This window comes from Echiichthys vipera (genome assembly GCF_963691815.1).
Source record: "Echiichthys vipera genome assembly, chromosome: 1".
Taxonomy (NCBI): domain Eukaryota; kingdom Metazoa; phylum Chordata; class Actinopteri; order Perciformes; family Trachinidae; genus Echiichthys; species Echiichthys vipera.
The window spans coordinates 30,193,763-30,214,687 of NC_139826.1; the positions used below are offsets into that span (position 1 = coordinate 30,193,763).

The following is a 20,925-nucleotide window of genomic DNA, read 5'->3' on the forward strand; positions in this document are numbered from 1 at the left end:
TGGATTATTTGTACAATGTGTTATTATTGCTAAAGCGAGTTAGTGTTGCACTTCCATACGTATTTAGGTGTTCACAAGAATTGAAAGCAGCAGAGGTGCAAATAATATGTAACTAAAGGAATACGTGACTGACACAAACCTGGAGGTTTCAGGGCCGCAGGACAGTTTGTCTGGTGGGTAATCCACCGTTTAATGGAGTAGGAGAAAATTGAAACACTCAAGTGAGGTGCAAGTGCCTCAATGCAGTTCTTGAGTTAATGCACTTTCTTGCTTTTCCATCACTGGTCTCAAAGAGATAATACAGAGATGACTCTCCCACTGTAAACAAAATAAACTTCAAATTGTTTTTTTTAAGCTTGAAATCTAACCAATAATTGTCAGGGGTTTTAAGAACTACATTGTAACATACAATCAAATTTCAATGCCGAAAGTATCATTTCACAAAGTCAGAAATTCAACTTTATTTATGTGCCATGCCACTAAAAAACTCAATCATCAACAACGAAGGCTCAGCCTTACTTTAGAATAAAACAACCAACAAACACAATATAAAAAAAGAAATCATATTAATCCACCTGTATATTTACATTCATTAGAAGAAAACAAACAAATTCAGTAGTAGACCACTTGTAGTGTAGACTCCTCCTTTCCAAGCTGCATGTTACAGTAGACAAAGGTTTAAGTTCGTAGGATCATGCGTCAGGAAAGTGCAGTGTTTAACAGTACATCGACAGTGCACATTTACAGCAGCAAATTCATCATGTAGTGTTTGTCTGTTCACAGTGTCGTCTACTGTGTTATAACATCTCTGAATCAACATAGAGATCTGTTCAAAAACAAATTTTTGTATAACTTTTTCTCTCTCCGTCTCGCACACACACACAGACACACAGACACACACACACACACACACACACACACACACACACACAAACACACACACACAGGCGCACATGCACACACATACACACTTAAGTGCACTCAGATGTTTGTTGCCTCCAGTGAATCATCAATAGGGATCCAGTGTAATGATCTTTTCTCTCTCTGCGTTCTTGTAAGTTACATTTTTGAATGTAGACGTTGAGCTTTTGAACAGAGGATTGGTCCCCTGAAGAACAAAAAACACAAATTAACATTTCAGAATCACTTTGAATTAAAAAGATGGAAAAAGGGATTATTAAAAAATTCTGTCATGAGAACATTAACGTTGCCAACAATTACCAAAGACCAACAATGCATTCGTTAGTCCTTCCCTAAATATCAACCTGTCCCCTGAACTCATTTGTTCCATTGAAAAGGTAAGTGTTTAATTTTCTTAAAAGACTTAGTCATTTCATAAATTAGCTAGGCATTCTAGTTTTACTCAAATAGAAGTAAATAGTGCTTTTTGTTGGGGAGTATGTTTTGCTGTGTGTAAGTTTAGTTAAGTTTAAGGGTTAACTTTAAAACCCTAAACTTCTTCTCTGACTCATAAATCAGTCAAATCCGAACACACAGACAGGATACACACATTTTTAGATTTGATGGGATTTACACTTTCCGTCGATATCATTTACTCCAATGTCACTGTCACTAAATGTCCTTAAATCCACTTGGAAATCATAGAAAAACAAGAGTCTCTAGAACTCCAGAATCATCACATTTTAAAATTGTTTGAGTAATAAAGTACTCCAGTGATAGTTGTCTGTACATCCATGTGTTTATTGCAAACAGGAACAGTTAATAACTTATTGGGCATACTTTTATTGGTGCCAATTTTCCAAAGGGTAAACTAATATAGGCTATAAAAACGGCTTTCAAGTTGTAGCCCAAAGCTAACTAATTAAACTGACTCCATGGTGACATTCTACTTCCTGTTTACATCTCAAAGCATTATGGGAACTGTAGTTCCAACCTTTAGAGCATGATTATCCCCAAAATCAGAACAAAGAATAATAATAGGAAGAAAAAATACATTTTTTTTTTTCATGTTGAGGCAAACTTCTCTCAGTTTGATAATCATTTGTTTGAGCAGTTAGGAATCTATCAAACAATAGGTTTCAGTGTTTTCATGGGATTTGTTGCTGACTAGAAAATTCAGAATACTACCATAGCCATATCTTACCGTCTGCCATTTTGCTTTTGCCCTTTCAGCCTCAAACTTGGCCACCTCTTTGCGGTCGTGGACTGACACCAGCACCTTCCACACAGCCAGCAGGATCAGGCCAATACACACGATGGAAAGGGAGACCCCCAGAATAATCATTGGGATGTTTGGAGGCTCTGGGCAACCTGGGACAGGACAGAATATGAGACGAGACTCCAGCAGTAATAGCTATGCTGGTATTGTTTTCACCTTGTGAGTGTGTGTCATCATGGTTAAATGACCCTACTGTAGTGGGAACTACCTCAGAGGAGGCTTGGAGGATTTTGTCAGGTGTAAATGCCTGTCTCTCTGCGGACAGATTTTGTCACTGCAATGGCGTCACAACCAGTAGTAGTAGATAGTAAGGGGCCGGCCTACCATCTTTATGCCCCTGGCCGGATAACCATGCAAGATGCAGTCACTAAACATTAAAGGTGTGGTCTGAGCAAGGGCGCCGGAAGTTGGGGGGTTAGAAAGTAGAAGGGGCCCCTGGTCTCTAGTTTCATCTGCGTTGTTGCCAAACTCACCGTCCATCTGGAGATCGTAGGCAGTGGTCCCCATCTCATCTGCTACCGCATTAAATGAGATCCAGCACTCATTCTCTGTCATCAGCGTGCACTGCATAGAAGGGCTCTTGTCATAATCTGAGAGGAAATGTGAACATACATATCCATAAGGAAGGCATGAATCCATCGTATATCACCTTCCCTTTCGACATTGTGCTGAGAATGTAAAAGGATATACTCGCCTCTGTTGTGCTGTCAGAGTGATTTCCATATCAAAGCCTACAATCTGGTGTGTGTGGACTACGCCATTGTATTTAACATCTGAAGCCTGAAAATCCTCTGTGATAATCAGATATACCTCTCAGCTTGCACAAGTATAGCAGGTTTAAAATAATCTCTCCTATAAAGGAAGACAGAGTCCTTTGGCTATTCACATGCACTACAATAGCTCTGCCTGTACGACAAGGTAAATAATATGTTCCCCATTGTCCAGCGCTGCCTGAATGGACATGGATGGTGTTGTGTTAGAGAGGGGGGTACAGGCTTCAGAGATACCCAAGTTGATGCAGGTCAGAATTCCTACAAATCTCTGACCCATGGGGAAAATTAGCATGGCCCCATGTTGATACCCCTATCAAAAACACTGAGCAGAAAGAACAATTTCCAGCTACAACAAGCCTTTACAGCACAGGTGAGTGATTGTGCCAAATGGCGGGTATATAAGAAGTTAAGGTGCATTTATATAGCATTAATTGATATGTGCATTTCTTGTAGTTTCTTGCTTCTTGTAGTTTCTTGTATTTTTTTTAAATCCTTTTTTTTAAATGTGTAAGAATAGATATTGATTTTAGAACATTATAATGATAAAAAAAGAACAAGACTTGTGTTAGTCGCTGGATGAAAACATAATACTGTAACTCTAAATATTGTCCTTACCTTATTGCTTATTTGGCTATTTAAGCATCATAATTTATTTCCTTCTATTTATCCACTGATTTAATTCCATATCTGTGCAAGATGAATAACAACTTGAATAAACTTAAAACCTGCTTGGTGATAAGATTTAGTGACCTTGTTTTCCGTCAGAGTTATATCATTGTCATTATTGGCGTGCATAGAGCCGTGCATTCATTAGCGACTGTATGCTATCAACAAACTTGGATGACAAGCAATAGGCAGACACTCTTTTTAACAATGGTTACTTTGTGGTGGCCATTTCTAAAGTTTCAGATTTTAGGCGCCAACGCATGGGAATGGAAAAAATAGTCCACGCCTAAAATGGCATTAAATGTTAATGTTACATGAAGGGAACAAAATATTCCCTGTGATACATCGACTATCTGAAGCATGTCTTAGTATCAACCAGTTCATTTTCACACTGTTTCACACATGAGCTGTAATATGTGACTGCTTGGTGTAAAAACAATCTAAAAACACATGGCATGCTTCAGAAAGTAGGTGTTTTTTTTGTCTGACAAAAGCCCAATACATAACAGCCAAACAGTGTAATGTCTGATTTCAAATGTATTAACATATTTTGATACACCCCTCATTGGCCACATTATTAGGTGCACCTGTCCAACTGCTTGTTAACGCAAATTTGTAATCAGCCAATCACATGGCAGCAACTCAATGCATTTGGGCATGTAGACATGGTCAGGACAATCTGCTGCAGTTCAAAGCGAGCATCAGAATGGGGAAGAAAGGTGATTCAAGTGACTTTGAACGTGGCATGGTTGTTGGTGCCAGACGGGCTGGTTTGAGTATTTCAGAAACTGCTGACCTACTGGGATTTTTCGCACAACCATTTCTAGGGTTTACAGAGAATGGTCCGAAAAAGAGAAAATATCCAGTGTGCGGCTGTTCTGTGGACGCAAACGCCTTGTTGATGCAGAGGTCAGAGGAGAATAGCCAGACTGGTTTGAGCTGATAGAAAGGCAACAGTAACTCAAATAACATGTTACAACCAAGGTATGCAGAAGAGCATCTCTGAACGCACAACCTGTCAAACCTTTAGGCGGATGGGCTACAGCAGCAGAAGACCACACCGGGTGCCACTCTGAACCACACTGTAAAATGTTGCCTGGTCTGATGAGTTTTGATTTCGGCTGCAACATTTGGGTGGTAGGCTCAGAATTTGGCGCCAACAACATGAAAGCATGGATCCACCTTGCCTTGTATCAACGGTTCAGGCTGGTGATGCTGTAATGGTGTGGGGGATATTTTCTTGGCAACACTTTGGGCCCATTAGAACCAATTGAGCATCGTTTCGCTACAGCCAACCTGAGTATTGTTGCTGACCATTTCCGTCCCTTTATGACCACAGTGGACCCATCTTCTGATTGCTACTTCCAGCAGGATAAGGCGCCATATTATAAAGTGCAGATCATCTCAGACTGGTTTCTTGAACATGACAATGAGTTCACTGTATTCAAATGGCCTCCACACTCACCAGATCTCAATCCAATAGAGCACCTTTGGGATGTGGTGGAATGGGAGATTTGCATCATGGATGTGCAGCCGACAAATCTGCAGCAACTGCGTGATGCTATCATGTCAATATGGACCGAACGCTCTTAGGAATGTTTCCAGTACCTTGTTGAATCTATGCCACTGAGGATTAAAGCAGTTCTGAAGGCAAAATAATCCAACCCGGTGCTAGCAAGGTATACCTAATAAAGTGGCTGGTGAGTATAAACCTATATATATATATATGTTAGGAAATATTCATATTTAAGTCTTGATAATGATTTGAATCATTATACCCTAACCTGTTCTCATCCCAACTCGTCACTTATGGACATTGTAACCGTTACTGTTTTAAACATGGGGAACTTTGATTTGTGAATTCAAGCAAAACTACAGTATGTGGTAAGGGTTAAGAAAAGATCATGGGTGGGATTAAAATAAGTAAAATAAGGTACTTGTAACTTAACTAAAGTGACATGGACATGGTCGGGACACAAACGGCTGTCTCCTGGGTGAAAGTCCACTTTTACCTATGGAGCGCTTGCTCTGAGCCTCTTGTATTGCTGCGGGTGGGTTTACAGTTGAAGCATCGTGTGTTTCATACAGACACTCAAGGGTGCTTTGTGCATTGGTATCAAATACCTATGCACATAACATCTTATTTGACGCCCTGGGAATGAGAACGGGATGATACAGCCCTTCACCTGACATGCTTCTCAGATACAGAAGGGGTAGCTTGTGGAGCCCCTTACCTGCTGTTGTGTTGATGGAAATTTTAGAGACACTGCACTTTTGATCACACCACTCAACATCCTCCTTATCTTGCAGATGGCACTCGACACAGGCCCTGGTGTTAAAACAAGTGGGAAAACAGAAAAGGTCAGGTTTTCCTTAGAGATTATACAGTACCTCTCCGGAAACTAAGGTTTAATGAGACTTCAATCAATGACACAGTGAGTACAAAGATATCACAGTGTTGGTAACTTATCAGAGTTTTCCCAAGGCTTCTATCACCCGTCTCCCCCATAACAGTGGTATCATATGGCACTAGCCGTGACAGCTGCTTTACAATGAAGCAAGGAAATCTCTTAGTGCTGTGTTGGGGACATTAGTTGTCTTTTGATGTCACATGGAAAGTGTAGACACATTTGAACAAGAGGACCAGAACCTGATATGTCTGTACTCAAAAGAACAGACAGATCATGTGGCACAAGGAGACAAAATCTTATATCTTTCGGGTAAAAAAGCAACAAATGCAAAGGTAAAGCTGACAAAAGCTTCTACATTACATCCTTATTCACCTCTAAGAGCTGATGGCATAAATGTGTTCTCACCTTGCAGAGCTACAGGCGTCCCCACATGTTGGGCACTTCTCACAGCTGTCCCCAGATGCTCCAGGTACAGAGCAGACACATTGGCCACACTCACATCTTCCCCGACCGCTGCAGAGAGCGCCCTCCTCTGACATGCACGCCTCTGTGCTGGTGCTGCAGTTACAGTACTCCCCTGTCCAGCCACTTTCACAGTGACACTCCCCGCAGTCACACATCCCGTGGCCTGTAAAAAAAACAAAATCACTAAAGCAACATGCTCAACTCAAAAACATGTGAATAATAAACAACATTCATCACGTATAATTACTCACCTCCACAGAGCTCCCCACGGAAGCGAACACAGGAGTAATTGTCACACTCGCAGTAAGGCCCGTAGATGCGTCCAAAGCTGGATGCATGACACACACACTGTCCACAGTAGCACTGCCCCTGACCACTGCATATCTCAGACTCATTGTTTGCGAGGCAGTTGCTCGACAAAGCGTTTTCCTCATTGCATTCACACTCTGCTCCCAGGAACCCCGGCTGACACACACATACGCCACACTGGAAAGCCCCTTGGCCCTCGGTGCACTGGCTGCTGTTTGCTTCAGGAGGATACCGGCAGTCACACGAGCAAAGAGACTCCAGCTCCACCTCCAGACTGTCCTGTAAACCCACCGGTTTAAGGGAGAAGTGCCGAACTCCTGACAGGCATCCTGGGAGCTCCACAGACACGTTGAACACTACCTGAGGAGCAAAGAAGAAGTCACATGAGAAGACCAAAACTATTCATTTATTGATCCTAACCAGGGTTTTCTGTAACCGTTTATTTCTCTGTAGAGCTCCATTGTTGTCCCATAATCTATGAGAAACAAGCCACACCGTTGCTGGGTTACATGTTCCTTCACTATGCAGAACATGGATACTGTAGTTCATTTTGAATAAATCCCACATACACCATAAATACTCAATTTTCCTCTGAAAATATTCCTTAACAAATGCACTGCTACTTTCCGTAACATTTACTAAAAACTACTTAGCCCTCTACTGTTCGCATTAGCCATAGAACCGCTGGCCAAGACTATTCGTTCGCATCCGGATATACATGGTTACAATAAAGGATACACCAAGACTAAAATATCATTGTACCCGGACAACATTTTGTTATTTGTCGTGCAGCCTAGGATTACAATCCCTTCAATTTTGAAAACATTTCAACTGTTTTCGGGTTACAAGATTAATTGAGGCAAAAGAGAACTATTACCAACACAAGTTACGGATCAATATTGTCTCAAACAGTTTCTTCTAAAAATAGCATCAGACCGTTTAACTTATTTGGGGATAGTAATCACCAAGACGTATAATGATCTCTACAAGGCCAATTTCCCCACCCTGTTAAATAAGTTAGCAAACAATATATCATTTTGGAAAACACTCCCCATTTCTCTGCTGGGCAGAGTGAATGCTATTAAGATGATTTTTCTCCCTCAGCTGCTTTATTTTTTTCAAAACCTACCTTTTTACCTTGCCAAAACCTTTTTTCATTAAATTGGACTCAATCATTCTCCCATTTGTATGGAATTACAAGTCTCATAGAATAAAGAAGACCAACACAAAACTAATGTGGGGCGGGACAACTGGTGGAACAGTGGTTAGAGCAGTCACCCCATGTAAAGAGGCTGAAGGTCCTCGAGGCAGTCGCCGCAGGTTCGACTCCGACCTGCAGCCTTTTGCTGCATGTCTGCCCGTTCCTCTCTCACCCCATTTCCTGTCTGTCCTATCTAATAAAAGGCTTAAAAAAAAAAAAACTAATGCAGGACTGGCACTGCCTAATATTATTTTATATTAGCGGGCCACTGGAATACACTCTATGGTATATTGGTTAGATGTCACCCAGGGTATGCACGTTTTTTTTTTTTTTTGTCCTTTCCTTTTTGTTTCATCTGCTTTGTTGATGCAGGGCTCTGCTTGTTTACTTGCTATTCATTTTTGTCATTAGTCTTTTTGGGATTACTTTTTCAAAAAAACAAAGGAAACATAACTGTCAACTGCTAATTTCTCTGTTACGTGACTTGTTTCCCAATAAACATATTTGAAAACATTTACTAAAAGCAGAGTGACATAGACAGGCTGGGAAAGTCACACACTATTGTTGAAAACCCAGAGATATTTACTATCATGTAAGACGAAGAAAAGCAGCAAATTATCAAGAAGGTGGAACTAGAGAACATTTGACTTTTTTTGCATACAAAATGAATAAAACAATTAATCATCAAACTAGATTCTCATTAATGTTCTGACCTTTGACTAAAAGATGAATCAGCACATGGTCTTCTACTAGTCTTCTTTGAAATAGCTTTAATGTATGAACCATGAAGATCCCACTAGTCACAAAACCTTTAGTTCATCCTCAGTGTCATACAGCAGCTTTTCACTATTATGATCCAAATAGGACCTGATTTTTAAACCTACAGAAACTATAAAAGCTCTTTTGCTAGGCCTTTGCCTTTGATTGTTTTTTTCTCTTTGTAGCAGTTTTATTGTCTTTAATTGGTTTTATTTTGTATTTAATTTAACTTTGATATATTTTTATTTACGGTTCTGATTCTGTGTGAAGTTTGCATGTTCTCCCCGTGTCTGCGTGGGTTTTCTCCGGGTTCTCCAGCTTCCTCCCACAGTCCAAAAACGTGAACGTGTTAATTGATGACTCTAAATTGCCTGTAGGTGTGAATGTGAGTGTGAATGGTTGTCTGTCTCTGTTTGTCTCTATGTGCCCTGCAGTATACTGGCGTCATGTCCAGGGTGGATCCCGCCTCACGCCTGATGTCAGCTGGGATCGGCTCCAGCCCCCCGCGACCCCGATAGGAACAAGCGGTTGAAGATGGATTGATGAATGGATATTTTTCGTTATGTTTCATATCAACTTATTAAATCTTATATTATATTATCTATTTATTGTTTTGTTCTTGGTGTGTCCAATTATTTTACTGTTCCTATCTAGTGTCTTAACACTCATCAGTTTGTCATTCACCTGTAAAACACTTTGAACTACATTAGCCTGCATGGAAGGTGCTATACAAATACAGAGAAAGAGCAGTTTAGAGCAAAACAACTGACCGTCTCTCCAGGTTTGATGTTGGAGCATTGTTTTAGATCAGGGAGGACGGACCCATTTGGGCAGATGGCTGTAAAGGACATTTGGAGCTCTTCTGTGTCTCCAAGGACCTCCAGTTCGATCTCTGAGCGCAGTTCCTGGAAAACGGCACAAATACATTTAAGCACCTTTTACGGAAATGCATTTGGCATCACAGATCTGGTTCTCCTCCCTAAAAATAGCAAAAATCACCATCAAATCCATGTTCTGTCTTCTATTATCATGAAGTGGGGTTTCCAGGGCTTTAAGTGGAAATACACCTTCACCCTGCACTGACCTATAGCGTGCTCAGACAGTTAAAACCCTCCTATCTAGCTCTCTCTTTTAAGGTGAGTCATCATCCCAGGTGTGCTGGGCTGTACAAAGCACCTGAGGAAAGGGCGACGGCTAACCTCAGCTGGAGGAAATACTGTGTTTGACTGACTAATGAACTGTGACAGACTGTCTGGGTGCTAACAGAGGGTAAATTGTGTGTTTCCTGTAGGTCTGTAATTTTAGTGTGGCTTCAGTGTTGCTAAGGAGGAGAAAACACAGGGACATTTGTGGGATACATGACAAATCAATCAATTCATACAATCAAAAATGGATGAAAGTAAGTAAAGTAAGTAAAACAGTTTCAAAAGACTTAACTGTGAAGGGAATTTAGAGCAGGTGGGTGAGCAACAAACATGAATCTGAACATGAAACAATGCAAGCAAATGTGAATACTAACCATTTGTCTTATCCCTCTGTTTGTTTTTTATGTCCCTTAAGAACCAAAACTACAGTATCTTCAATCAGTGTGATAACAGGGACTCTTCAGTGTGGATTACGTGGCAGAAACCAAAAGTGGGTGTAAACGACATAACTGATGTATTCATTAGAGGACTTGCCACCAAACACTGCCGCTAGGGGGAATTTAATAGAGGTAGACGGAGAAAGAAAGATAGAGAGAGAGAGAGTGGGAAAGAAAGAGGAAAGGACGAGGAGATCAAACAGCTGGGACAAGCAGAGACTTGCTGTCAAACATGCTGATGCAAAGCACCGGGTTGTAGAGGGGAAAACGTAATAGAACAAAGAATGAAAGAGGAAAAACAAGATAATGAGAAAGAATGGAGAAAGCAGATACACCGTCCATTGGCTGTGAAACCAATACGATGTACAGAGTGTTCATTATGCATGCTTTATGTTCACAGGCTTCAGTTAAAACATCTGGATGTCACATTAAGTGATTCAATTCATACGAACAGTTTTACTGCTTTTATAATGGCAGGTGTATTCTTTCTTATTTCTCAAGACCAGTGCCTGCACACACACACACACACACACACACACACACACACACACACACACACACACACACACACACACACACACACACACACACACACGCACACACACACACACACACACACACACACACACACACACACACACACACACACACACACACACACACACACACACACACACACACACACACACACACACACACACACACACACATCCAGATCACCAAGACCGTTTATTTACTTTGTATGCTGTTACAATCAGTTCCAGGATGTTACGTGAATCTGTCGCCAGGACTCCAACTGTGGCGCCAGGTATGAGATTTGCATAGTTCTGTGGAAAAAACAACAGCAGATAAACATTAAAGTAGCCGTTAAAATATATGGGTAGGCTTGGATTCGTGGTCACGAAAGCAAAGAAACGTACCAGGGAAGAAAAGAGGGCTAGTTAGAACAGGTTGAATGAGAATGTGGCTCCATGAATAAATATGACCAACCCCAGTAAACATCATGCTCACACAAACACAGTTCTCTACTTTGGACCTGGAAATTAATATAATTTAATATAATAAAATAATAATTTATAAAAAGCAGGTATTACCTTATAATTGTGTTTCTGAGCTTCTGTCACAGCAAATATCAGTAAGATGTTGTTCTCCACCACCTTATCAATCAGCTGACCAAGAGTTGGATACTCCTGAGAAAAGAAATTGGCAAAATGTCAGGAGTGAATATGCTGAAAGGCTGTGAGGACGCATCACAGATGACCCTAAAATGACTCATGAAAGTCATAAAACTAAGGTCATAGGATGGGTTTAAATCTTTAGAAGAATGACAGCTGTTACATCATGGTGAAAAAGATAAAAAACAGTCTTTCTCAACAGAAACTGTGGACGCACCAGCACTGTGGACATGGAGTATTCGTTGTTGACATCCAGGTGACACTGCCCATCGTTGGGAATCACGATGCCGGCCATCTTACTGTCCATCCCAAAGTGTGAGTCAGCATCACTGACAAACACCAGCAAACGCATTGAATCATTCCTCCAGCCTATCTTGTCCTATCAGAAGACATATCATGTTGCTCATCCTCCAAATATAAATAAGTTCATCTAAGTTCATGTCTTTTAGATATTTTAATATCAATCTCTTACCCCACAAACAGCTGCCTGCATGACAGCATCAAATCCGCACTCTGGCACATCGATATTTGCAGACACACGCTGCTTTGTGATTATCTCGTTGAACTTGTCGGTGCTGCTCGTCAGAGACAAGACGTGTTTGTACCCAAATGTTGGCAGGCAGGTAAAGCCTACACCGCTGTAACACAGCAGAAGTCGAAAACAAAGATTCTCTCAGATACCAAATGACATCGTTGAAATGTCAAACATCAGAAAAGAGGATGTTGTTGAAGGTCATGTTTTAATAGTTATTGTATACCTGCAGGGGTTGGCCAGCTCTTCTTCTGTGATTTTGATGAAGGGCAGGACAGGTTTCTCTACAAAAGAGCCAAACCCCATTCGAAATTTACTAGTGAGTTTGGCCATCTCTTTAGACAGAGAGGAGCCCAAGTCTTTAATCATCACCAGATCGTCAATCATGGATGCTGATAGGTCCATCAGGTAGTACATGTCCACAGGATAGTCCTCCGTGTGTTGAATCTTGACCTGGAAAGTCACCTGACTGCCTGTGCAAAAACAAAATCAGCACCTTACTTCTTGTTTGAAAATGAGGAACCACTTCATGAAACCATATCCTCAAATCAAAAATGCACTGTACCAGGTCGCAGCTTGAGTGCCATTTTCTGTGGGGAGATCTGAGTGCTGTTAACGTTGCCTGTCTTCTTCCCGAGTGGGCGATCCAGCAGGATTTGGCCCTCAGAAACAGGGAACTCCAGCTGGTCCCCGGCGCATCCCTTTTCTAGCAAGATATCCAGTGTGTCACATCTTTTGCTGACTGAAAACCAGTCTGTGAAATTCTGAGAGGTGAAGGAAAAAGTCACATGTGCTGCTTGCAGATGGTAGATTGGGATTGTTTTACAGTATGCCATAAAATAATATGTTTATTATCATCACCAGGTGCAAAATCCAATCAACAAATGCCATTCTGCTGCATTCACCTGTGTCCAGAAACCACACTTAAAAAAATGCATCAAAGCCACCTGCATATATATTGTGTTTACATACAACCCTGGCTGCCTACCTCCTGTGTGCACCATGCACAGTGAGAGCTGAGCTGCAGACACTCATCACAGGTCACAGCGCTGCCAGCCGAACATGATCCTGCAACATACATGCACACAGTGCACAGTTAAGAGTGAGCGTGTCAATGACCCACAATTAAAAAGGTAAAATAAAAAATAAAAATAGTTTAATTTAAGATGTAATGCAGTTATTAACATGTATAACTATGAAAGGGCGCAGTTAAAACTAATACACTATCGCTTTGCAATCACGAAAAAGGGCTTTTCACAGTAAATCACCAGTCATAAATACCAACACAGCATTTATGGTCCTGCTCTTGAGTAACTGTTTCTCTTTGTTGGCGCATTACAAACGTGCTGCCCTTGATTTTGAAAGCCGAACAACAGCAGTCCTGCTCAGTGCTGCGTTTACTTACCCTCCACGGTGTTGATCCAGTACCGAAGAATCAGGCTCAGCAGTATAAGCCCCATTAGTCCGCGAGGTTACTGGTTATGAGGAAACAGAAGAAGAATATTTCAAGTTGTCTCATATTTACAGGCGTGAAACATAATCCAGCGTCAATGCCTCCTCTCCTCAGCCGACAGCAGACTACAGAGGGGAGCGCTGCGTTACCTGGATAGAGGAGGCGGAGGGGGCTGACTGTACCTGCGCTGCCTTTTATGTTCACTTCCGTCCAGGTGAGAAAGCGGGGCGGGCGGGGGGAGAAATCAAAGGCACACGCTGACATGCTGACATGCTGACAGTTAACTGTCTCATAATGAATCAAGTTGGTTCCCACAACATTTTGACATGTGCATAACTCATAAAGTATGAAAGAAAAACATAGAAGGCGAGACATCTAGAAGAACAAGATCAACACCAGAACAAATGAACAAAAAGTCAAATAAAATAGGCCTACTGAGTGGAATGATCTAATAGGCATATACTGTTGAAGTGGTGGGAAATAACTAAGTGCATTTTCTCAAGGTACTTATTATTTCTATGTTGTGGGACTTTTACAGTTAACATCTATTGCAGTCTACTTTTTTACTGCACTGCATTTATTTAACAGCTATTGTTACTTGAGAATTCAAAGCTTTCACTTTTCGGTGACCCCTTACAAAGAATATAATTTGTGTAGGCCTAGTTGGAGCCCCTTGTCACCTTTCAGATGTCTATGCGCTGTTAGCAGTTCAACCGAATCGGCATTCCCCCTCTACACTTCTCAGGTGTCTTCAATTTAAATAACAGCTTGAGTCCAAGAGTCCAAGAGAGGTTTTCCAATATTTCATATTAAAAACACATTTATCTTCTGACCTTTTGAAGGGGCAGACCCCCAGGTTGGGAACCATTGGACTAATCCTTCGAACATAGGCTATTCAAAGCAATTAAAACTAGCTTTCATCATGTAGCAATATACGGCATCTCTGACATTCATTTCCTGCCAAATGAGTCTACTTCTACCTTTGATCGTTTGAGTACATAGCTGTTAATACATCTGTATTTGGAATTAAGTACTTTAGTAGAAGTTTGAATGTAGCATTTTTATGTTTTATAATAGACAGACAGACAGACAGACAGACAGACAGACAGATGGATGGATGGATAGACATTCATATATATATAGATAGATAGATAGATAGATAGATAGATACACAGAGATAGATAGATAGATAGATGCACAGAGATAGATAGATACACAGAGATAGATGGACAGATATATACACAGAGATAGATAGATAGATAGATAGATAGGTAGATAGATAGATAGATAGATAGATAGATAGATAGATAGATAGATAGATAGATAGATAGATAGATAGATAGATAGATAGATAGTTAGATAGATAGATAGGTAGATAGATAGATAGATAGATAGATAGATAGATAGATAGATAGATAGATAGATAGATAGATAGATAGATAGATAGATAGATAGATAGATAGATAGATAGATAGATAGATAGATAGATAGATAGATAGATAGATAGATGGATAGATAGATAGATGGATGACCTCATTCCATAGCTGCAACACTGTAATAGGCTTGAATTAAGCTTCACTTTATTAAAATGGATGAATCATTGATCACTGGCCGAAGAGGAATAGTAAAATACAGGCAGCCAACGTCATAAGCAAATATAGCCTGTATACTCCTATTACATAGACACCATAACATGAGATATGTTAATCTTTAACGACACAAGAACGTGAATCATTGTCATCGTCTCACAAGAATGTTTTTCAACTTGACACAACCTAGCATGCAGGCCTATCACAGGATATGAAATATGAGCGTGAGTGTGTGTGCTGTGTGTGTAATACAGAGGGGAGGGGGGTGGAGCTGCGTAGGTGTTGAATCATTGACAGCTGCAGTGCAAATATCGCTGCTTGTCCCAACTCAGAGGAATCTCACAATTCAGCACCACACCCCTCTGGATCTGGGTGAGTCCCATCTGTCACCCTAAACCAAACCCCACCTCCGTCCCTCTTATACTAATCCCTCTCACCCCTCTTCTCCTTCTTTCAATGACAACCCTCTCTCCCCCAGCTCTCTGGATTTTGATCAACCTAAACCAGCAGCCAGAAGAGTTGGTCTGTAAAATTGTGTTTTGTACCTCTCCTCTCCTCTCCTCTCCTCTTCTTTCCTCTCCTCTCCCCTTCTCTCCTCCTGCTCCAGTTGTCATCAATTTCTGAATTTCTCGAGAAATATCTCACCATGACGCAATCACACACCATCTTTTGTAACTTCTTATAAAAGGTGTAATAAGGTGTCACAGTTGCACCATGCACAGATTCCTTTTGATCTAAATCTAAAATCTGTTGACTTTCAGAAATGAAGGAAACCTCACAGTAGTACTTGAAGCACATCGTGACATGATTTTTTAAAGAGTCTTATCAAAAATTCAGCCATCCATAAATGACTCTCCCACATACCTCTCTCTCTCAGCCCTACCTTTGAAGAAATAGAGGTGCACATTAACCCTGCAATAAGACAACTCACCTTCAGGGGCGTCCTCTGATATCATGCTGTCTTGTCTCAGTCTGTCTTCCTTGACATCAAGTGAAAAATGGAGAGAAATAGAGGAGCATCAGGCCAGCACATTCAGTCCTATTGTATCCCAGCAGTCAGTCAGAGTAACAGTAAACCTATTGTAACGGCGCCCTTTATGAAGCATGGCGCTAGGGTGACCCTGCTGCCCATGCTCCTTGGCTCATGTGTGCTTTTGTGTGTGTGTGTGTCTGAAAGTGGTTGAGTGTGTGTGCATGCATAATATACTGGGGTCATGTGTGGGTGTTTGCACAAGCTCAAATTTGCCTGTGTGTGTGTGTGTGTGTGAGTGCGCGCGCAGGGGGAGGCTGTGATGATAATGAGTGACAGTAACAACTGCATGCTGTGAGATTTCCACAGGAGCCAGCGTCTTTACTAAGAGACAACCTGACTGATGTGATAGTGTTGCGCTCTAGAGGCTAAAGCTGATGTGAACTGCACCACAACACTCCTGACACAAATTAATGGTCTTTGTGATTAGTTTGGATTCTGCGTGTGTGTGTGTGTGTGTGTGTGTGTGTGTGTGTGTGTGTGTGTGTGTCCGTGCAAATGTTTGCTCAAGTTCAATTACTTCCTGCAATGAGAAGGAGGAGGAAGCCGAGAGAAGGAGTGCCAGTGCTGTAATACAGCCTCCTTCTTACAGAAGTATGGCAGGAATGCAGGTGGACGCATACATGCATATGCGAGTGGAACAAAATAATAGAGCACAGGGCTATACTATAAAATACTTTAAGCCCCAAAATCACAATGAGGGCTTTACAATTTGGACAGCATGTAACACTCTCTGTCCTAAGACTGTTGATTTAGATTTATGGTTTCATATTATGCTAATTTTCAGGTATATATTTGTATTTTGGGGTTTCTACTAGAATATGTTTTCATGCTTTAAAGTAAAAAAAACAACAACACATTTTTCTCATCTGAAAAGCTCAGTTTTAGCATGTTTCTCTTCTTTCCAAAATAATGAATATGGTCTGCTAACATGCTCCCAATGATAATGCTAGCATGTTGTTTATTTCAACCTCCATTTGTTTAGGGCGTCAACATGCAAATATTTGCTAATTAGCGCTTAAAGGAACTGATGCTGATGGGAGTGGCATTAGATATGCAGGTATATGGTGATAAACCAAAGTATTGGACAAAAATCAATTCTGACCAGGTGATGGTGCTTGATGAAAAGTCAGGAGATCAAAGGATCATGCATGCCCCAAAGATCACATCATTGCATGAAACTGTTGTAGAAATATTTTAGTGAAGAAATACAATATATTTCAGACGTTTCTTCCTGGGTGGACACGCGTGCAACAGCGTCATGAGTCTGTTAAAGGCATTCTTCTAAATAAGTAGCCACATTTCTGATGGCATCACTAATTGAACAGGGTCTTATAACATTTAATGGCAGGCTAACTGTTATATTATTTAAACACCAATTACTTTTTTTAAACTGGAGTAAGACAAACAGCAGCATTTCTAATCGACATAATACTCAGATTACACAAATTCCCCACTATACACTATATAAAGTCCTGTTTAACCCACATGGCTTTAATCTTCAAATGTATGAAGAAGGCTTATTATAACAAGGCTCATGCAACAGACAATATTTCGATCTATTAATTCTCATCATACTAAGCTCAGGTTAGAAGTTGTATTTAGTGGTGGTAGAGGAAGTATTCAGATCCTTTACCTAAGTAAAATTAGAATCAGGAAAATGTACCTTAATTAAAATTATTACATGTAAAAGTACTTGCTGAATGCAGAAAAATGACCCCTGTAAAAGCGTAACTTTATGGTTGAGGTGGAGCTCATTTTTAACTATTTTATATTAAACAAATTATTTTCCCTATGGATTGATCTCCTGATTATTTTTCAATTTTCTATTGATGGTTTGTAAGAATTCAAAAAATAGTGAGAAATGTGGTCACAGTTACCCAGAGCCCAAAGTGGCACCTTGACGATGTTTGTTTTGTCCAATAGTCCAAAACTAAAAAGTTATTTTTATTCTTTTATTGAAATAATTAAAAGGTAGAGCAGCCAAACCTCATACTGTTGGATTTTTTGATTCATAATAAATTGATCGGTTGATTGGTTAATCAAACAGAGCTGCAAAATGACCAAAAAGAGACCAAAACAAACAAAAAAGACCACAAATGACCAGGGACAAAAACTGACCAGAGAGATGCAGAACGACCAGAAAGAGCCCCAAAATAATTACCAAAAGAGATACAGGATGACCAAAACAAGTCACCAAAAATGACTTCATTTTTAATTAATTGAGAAAATAAATAATCTGCAGATCAATCGACAATCACACTAATCATTAATTGCAGCCCTATACTGTATATTAAACTGCAGTGTACTGTCTTTTTGACCACCCCTTCGAAATGATGGGTAAATTACAGTCATAAAAGAAAGAAACATTAACAGCCAGCTTCGTTAGAAAGCATCCCATGTGTTGAATTCATGCTAAATGAATGATACTGGATACTGAAGCAGGCCTCCCCTCTTAAAGTCTGTGCCCTGAGTCTGACCTTGGGCCTTCTCAAGGGATCAGTGCCATGTGTCCCCTCAGCTGTGGAGAATTAAAAGAGAGACAGAGAGCGGATGAGAGAAAAGAGAGGGGGACTCTACTTGGCATGTGTCTTATGTTCAAAGGCTTGATGCCCTTACAATAGGCACTTGATTGACGTGTGTGTGTGTGCTACATGGGATGTGTCTGTATATTCCTGGAGTTGGGCTTGAATGGGTGGTGTGTTGGGTGGGTAACAGAGGGTGTGATGTCTAATGTTGATCCTTTTGACTGGTAAGAGATGGGGGCATGGTGCCTTTATGTCTCTGGGATCAGCTGCGCTAAGTCCGAGCTTTAGAAATTAGATCCAGTGTAAGAGTGAAACTTCAAAGCCTGTGTGCCTGAAATAGTGCAGGAGAGGGCTGGGGGGCATGAGCGCACACATGTTGCACTTTTTGCTCATCTGATCCGTCATAAGTTGCAAGATCAGACGTACAAAAAAGATATCCAAGCTTGAAGATTTGTTCTGGCTTCTAATATGCTGGACAGCTTTGGCTCACAGCGCCCTCTGGTGCCAGATGATCAGCTCAGCCCATTTATCACTGAAGCCGTTGGAGACGTGTTTAAAAGCATCTTATAGAAATGTATGCATGCTCAGAGGATTTTAAGGTTATCAGGGAGAGGTGTTCCTGTTTAACGTCTTAAAGGGGCATTTCACTGATTTAACACATGAAGGTCCATTTTCTATAATTCAGCCTATTGCTTTGGATTCATAGATTCATAGATTCATATCTAAAATAAATAAATAATAAATGGAGATATTTAAATGGAAAGCCTGGATTACAAACTGGATATGCAGTTTTAAGGTTGCAAGCTTTTACCAGAAAGGGGGGATAGAAAGAAATACGTTGCATATGCATTATGAGAATTGTAGGATCCAACACTTAGGCTTACAGGGCTTAAAGAGACAGGAGCTAAAACAAAGTGCTTCAGACAGAGGTATATTCAGACAGACAGTATTAGAAACATTAAAGCATGTGAACATGTTCTAGTAGAACAGCATGAAGCTGGATTTAAGCATGATATGTCTGCACTACAAAGGCAAAAGAGCTTAACTCACCAGAGTGTAACTGAGAAAAATGGCTTTGATGTTGTGTTGGTTTCCAGGTAAATGAATTGGAAATGTGACAATTATTTGTTTTGTTTTTTAATGAAGTTATTTATATCCATGAATAATCTTGAGCTCAAACTTGACCTTTGACCCTAATGCGTTAGTTAAAGTGTAATTCTGGCGCAAAATCCCCTCATGGTCTTTTTCGCCACTTACATACATCAAATAAGCCATTGAGACAGGTTTGTTTTGTGTTGTTACGTCCCCAATTATGTCCAGGGGAATAGGGACGAACACAAAATTAAATTAGCTGAAAGTGAAGCCCCAACAGCTAAACTAGTAACAGAGAAATCCGGTAGAGTTGCTAACAGCCGGACGTGGCTAAGTTTTATGTGTTAGGAATCTTATCATGCTATTGCAGAGCTTTGGTGTTATTTTGAGAAATATCAGTGGTTAAAAAGCTGTTTTAATGCCTTCATCATACTGCCCCAAGCTAATCAGTGTTAGCCACGTCTGGCTGTTTAGCTACCCTGCCGGATTTCAACTTTAATAGATGGCTTATTTGATATGTAAGTGCCGAAAAAAGACTATGGGATGGTTTTGCGCCAGAATTGCACTTTAATGTACTCTCTAATAATGGATCCCGAGGCAAAAGGCCTTAAATTCCATTTGATCTCTCACTTCGTTGATTACTTTGAGTAATATACTGTATAATAATAATTATGACCTAGTGATATGTAATGGAATCCACTCAATATAACATGAATAAGAATAAAACAATGAGTTCATAGTTGTTGTTTTTAAAACCACTTTACTTTGATTGTCTTCTGAGGGTACATTACCAACTCCCATTATTAGGATCAACTTGGTTGATCTCATATTTGCGTCAAAGTAAAACTAAACCATACCTCTTTTTGTTGAAGTGCGTGATAAAGCATTCGGAGGCAAAACGCTGTAGCTTAAGTGTGGGAAAGCATAACTCCATACAGGGGTAAACAAAGCATTGTAAGCACAACGCAACAAATTGAGAAAAGCTACGTTGCCTTGGTTTAATCAGTTCTTTTTGTAGTTACATGTAAGGCAAAGACAACTCACTTTTAAAGACAGAGGATATTTGTGCATTTGAAAGCAGTTATAGTCTTTTGCCTTTGTGGGGCAAAGTATTTGAAATACAACGTTACAAATGTGCAATAGCAAGAAAATAAAGAGACATGGAGTCGTATTTGAGAAAC

General features: G+C 40.4%; 1 protein-coding gene across 3 annotated transcripts; it reads right to left on the reverse strand.

Annotated features, from left to right (window-relative positions):
* Positions 1 to 472: 472 nt before the first annotated feature.
* On the reverse strand, positions 473 to 16,165 carry itgb6 (integrin, beta 6). Of its 3 annotated transcripts, XM_083928024.1 has the most exons (16): positions 16,026 to 16,165; positions 13,458 to 13,527; positions 13,041 to 13,120; positions 12,618 to 12,816; positions 12,279 to 12,525; positions 11,993 to 12,158; positions 11,738 to 11,899; positions 11,440 to 11,535; positions 11,083 to 11,172; positions 9,534 to 9,668; positions 6,746 to 7,163; positions 6,435 to 6,657; positions 5,853 to 5,947; positions 2,653 to 2,769; positions 2,105 to 2,271; positions 473 to 1,108 (listed from the first exon to the last, which is right to left on the reverse strand). In XM_083928024.1, the coding sequence occupies exons 2-16, from the start codon at positions 13,510 to 13,512 to the stop codon at positions 1,010 to 1,012; spliced, it is 2,349 nt and encodes a 782-aa protein (XP_083784150.1). In that variant the 5' UTR covers positions 13,513 to 13,527; positions 16,026 to 16,165; the 3' UTR covers positions 473 to 1,009. The 3 variants fall into 3 exon arrangements, with proteins under 3 accessions (XP_083784150.1, XP_083784149.1, XP_083784151.1); XM_083928023.1 differs by lacking the exon at positions 16,026 to 16,165 and having other exon boundaries at positions 13,458 to 13,615; XM_083928025.1 differs by lacking the exons at positions 13,041 to 13,120; positions 13,458 to 13,527; positions 16,026 to 16,165 and having other exon boundaries at positions 12,279 to 12,521; positions 12,618 to 12,737.
* Between the last annotated feature and the right edge of the window lie 4,760 nt (positions 16,166 to 20,925).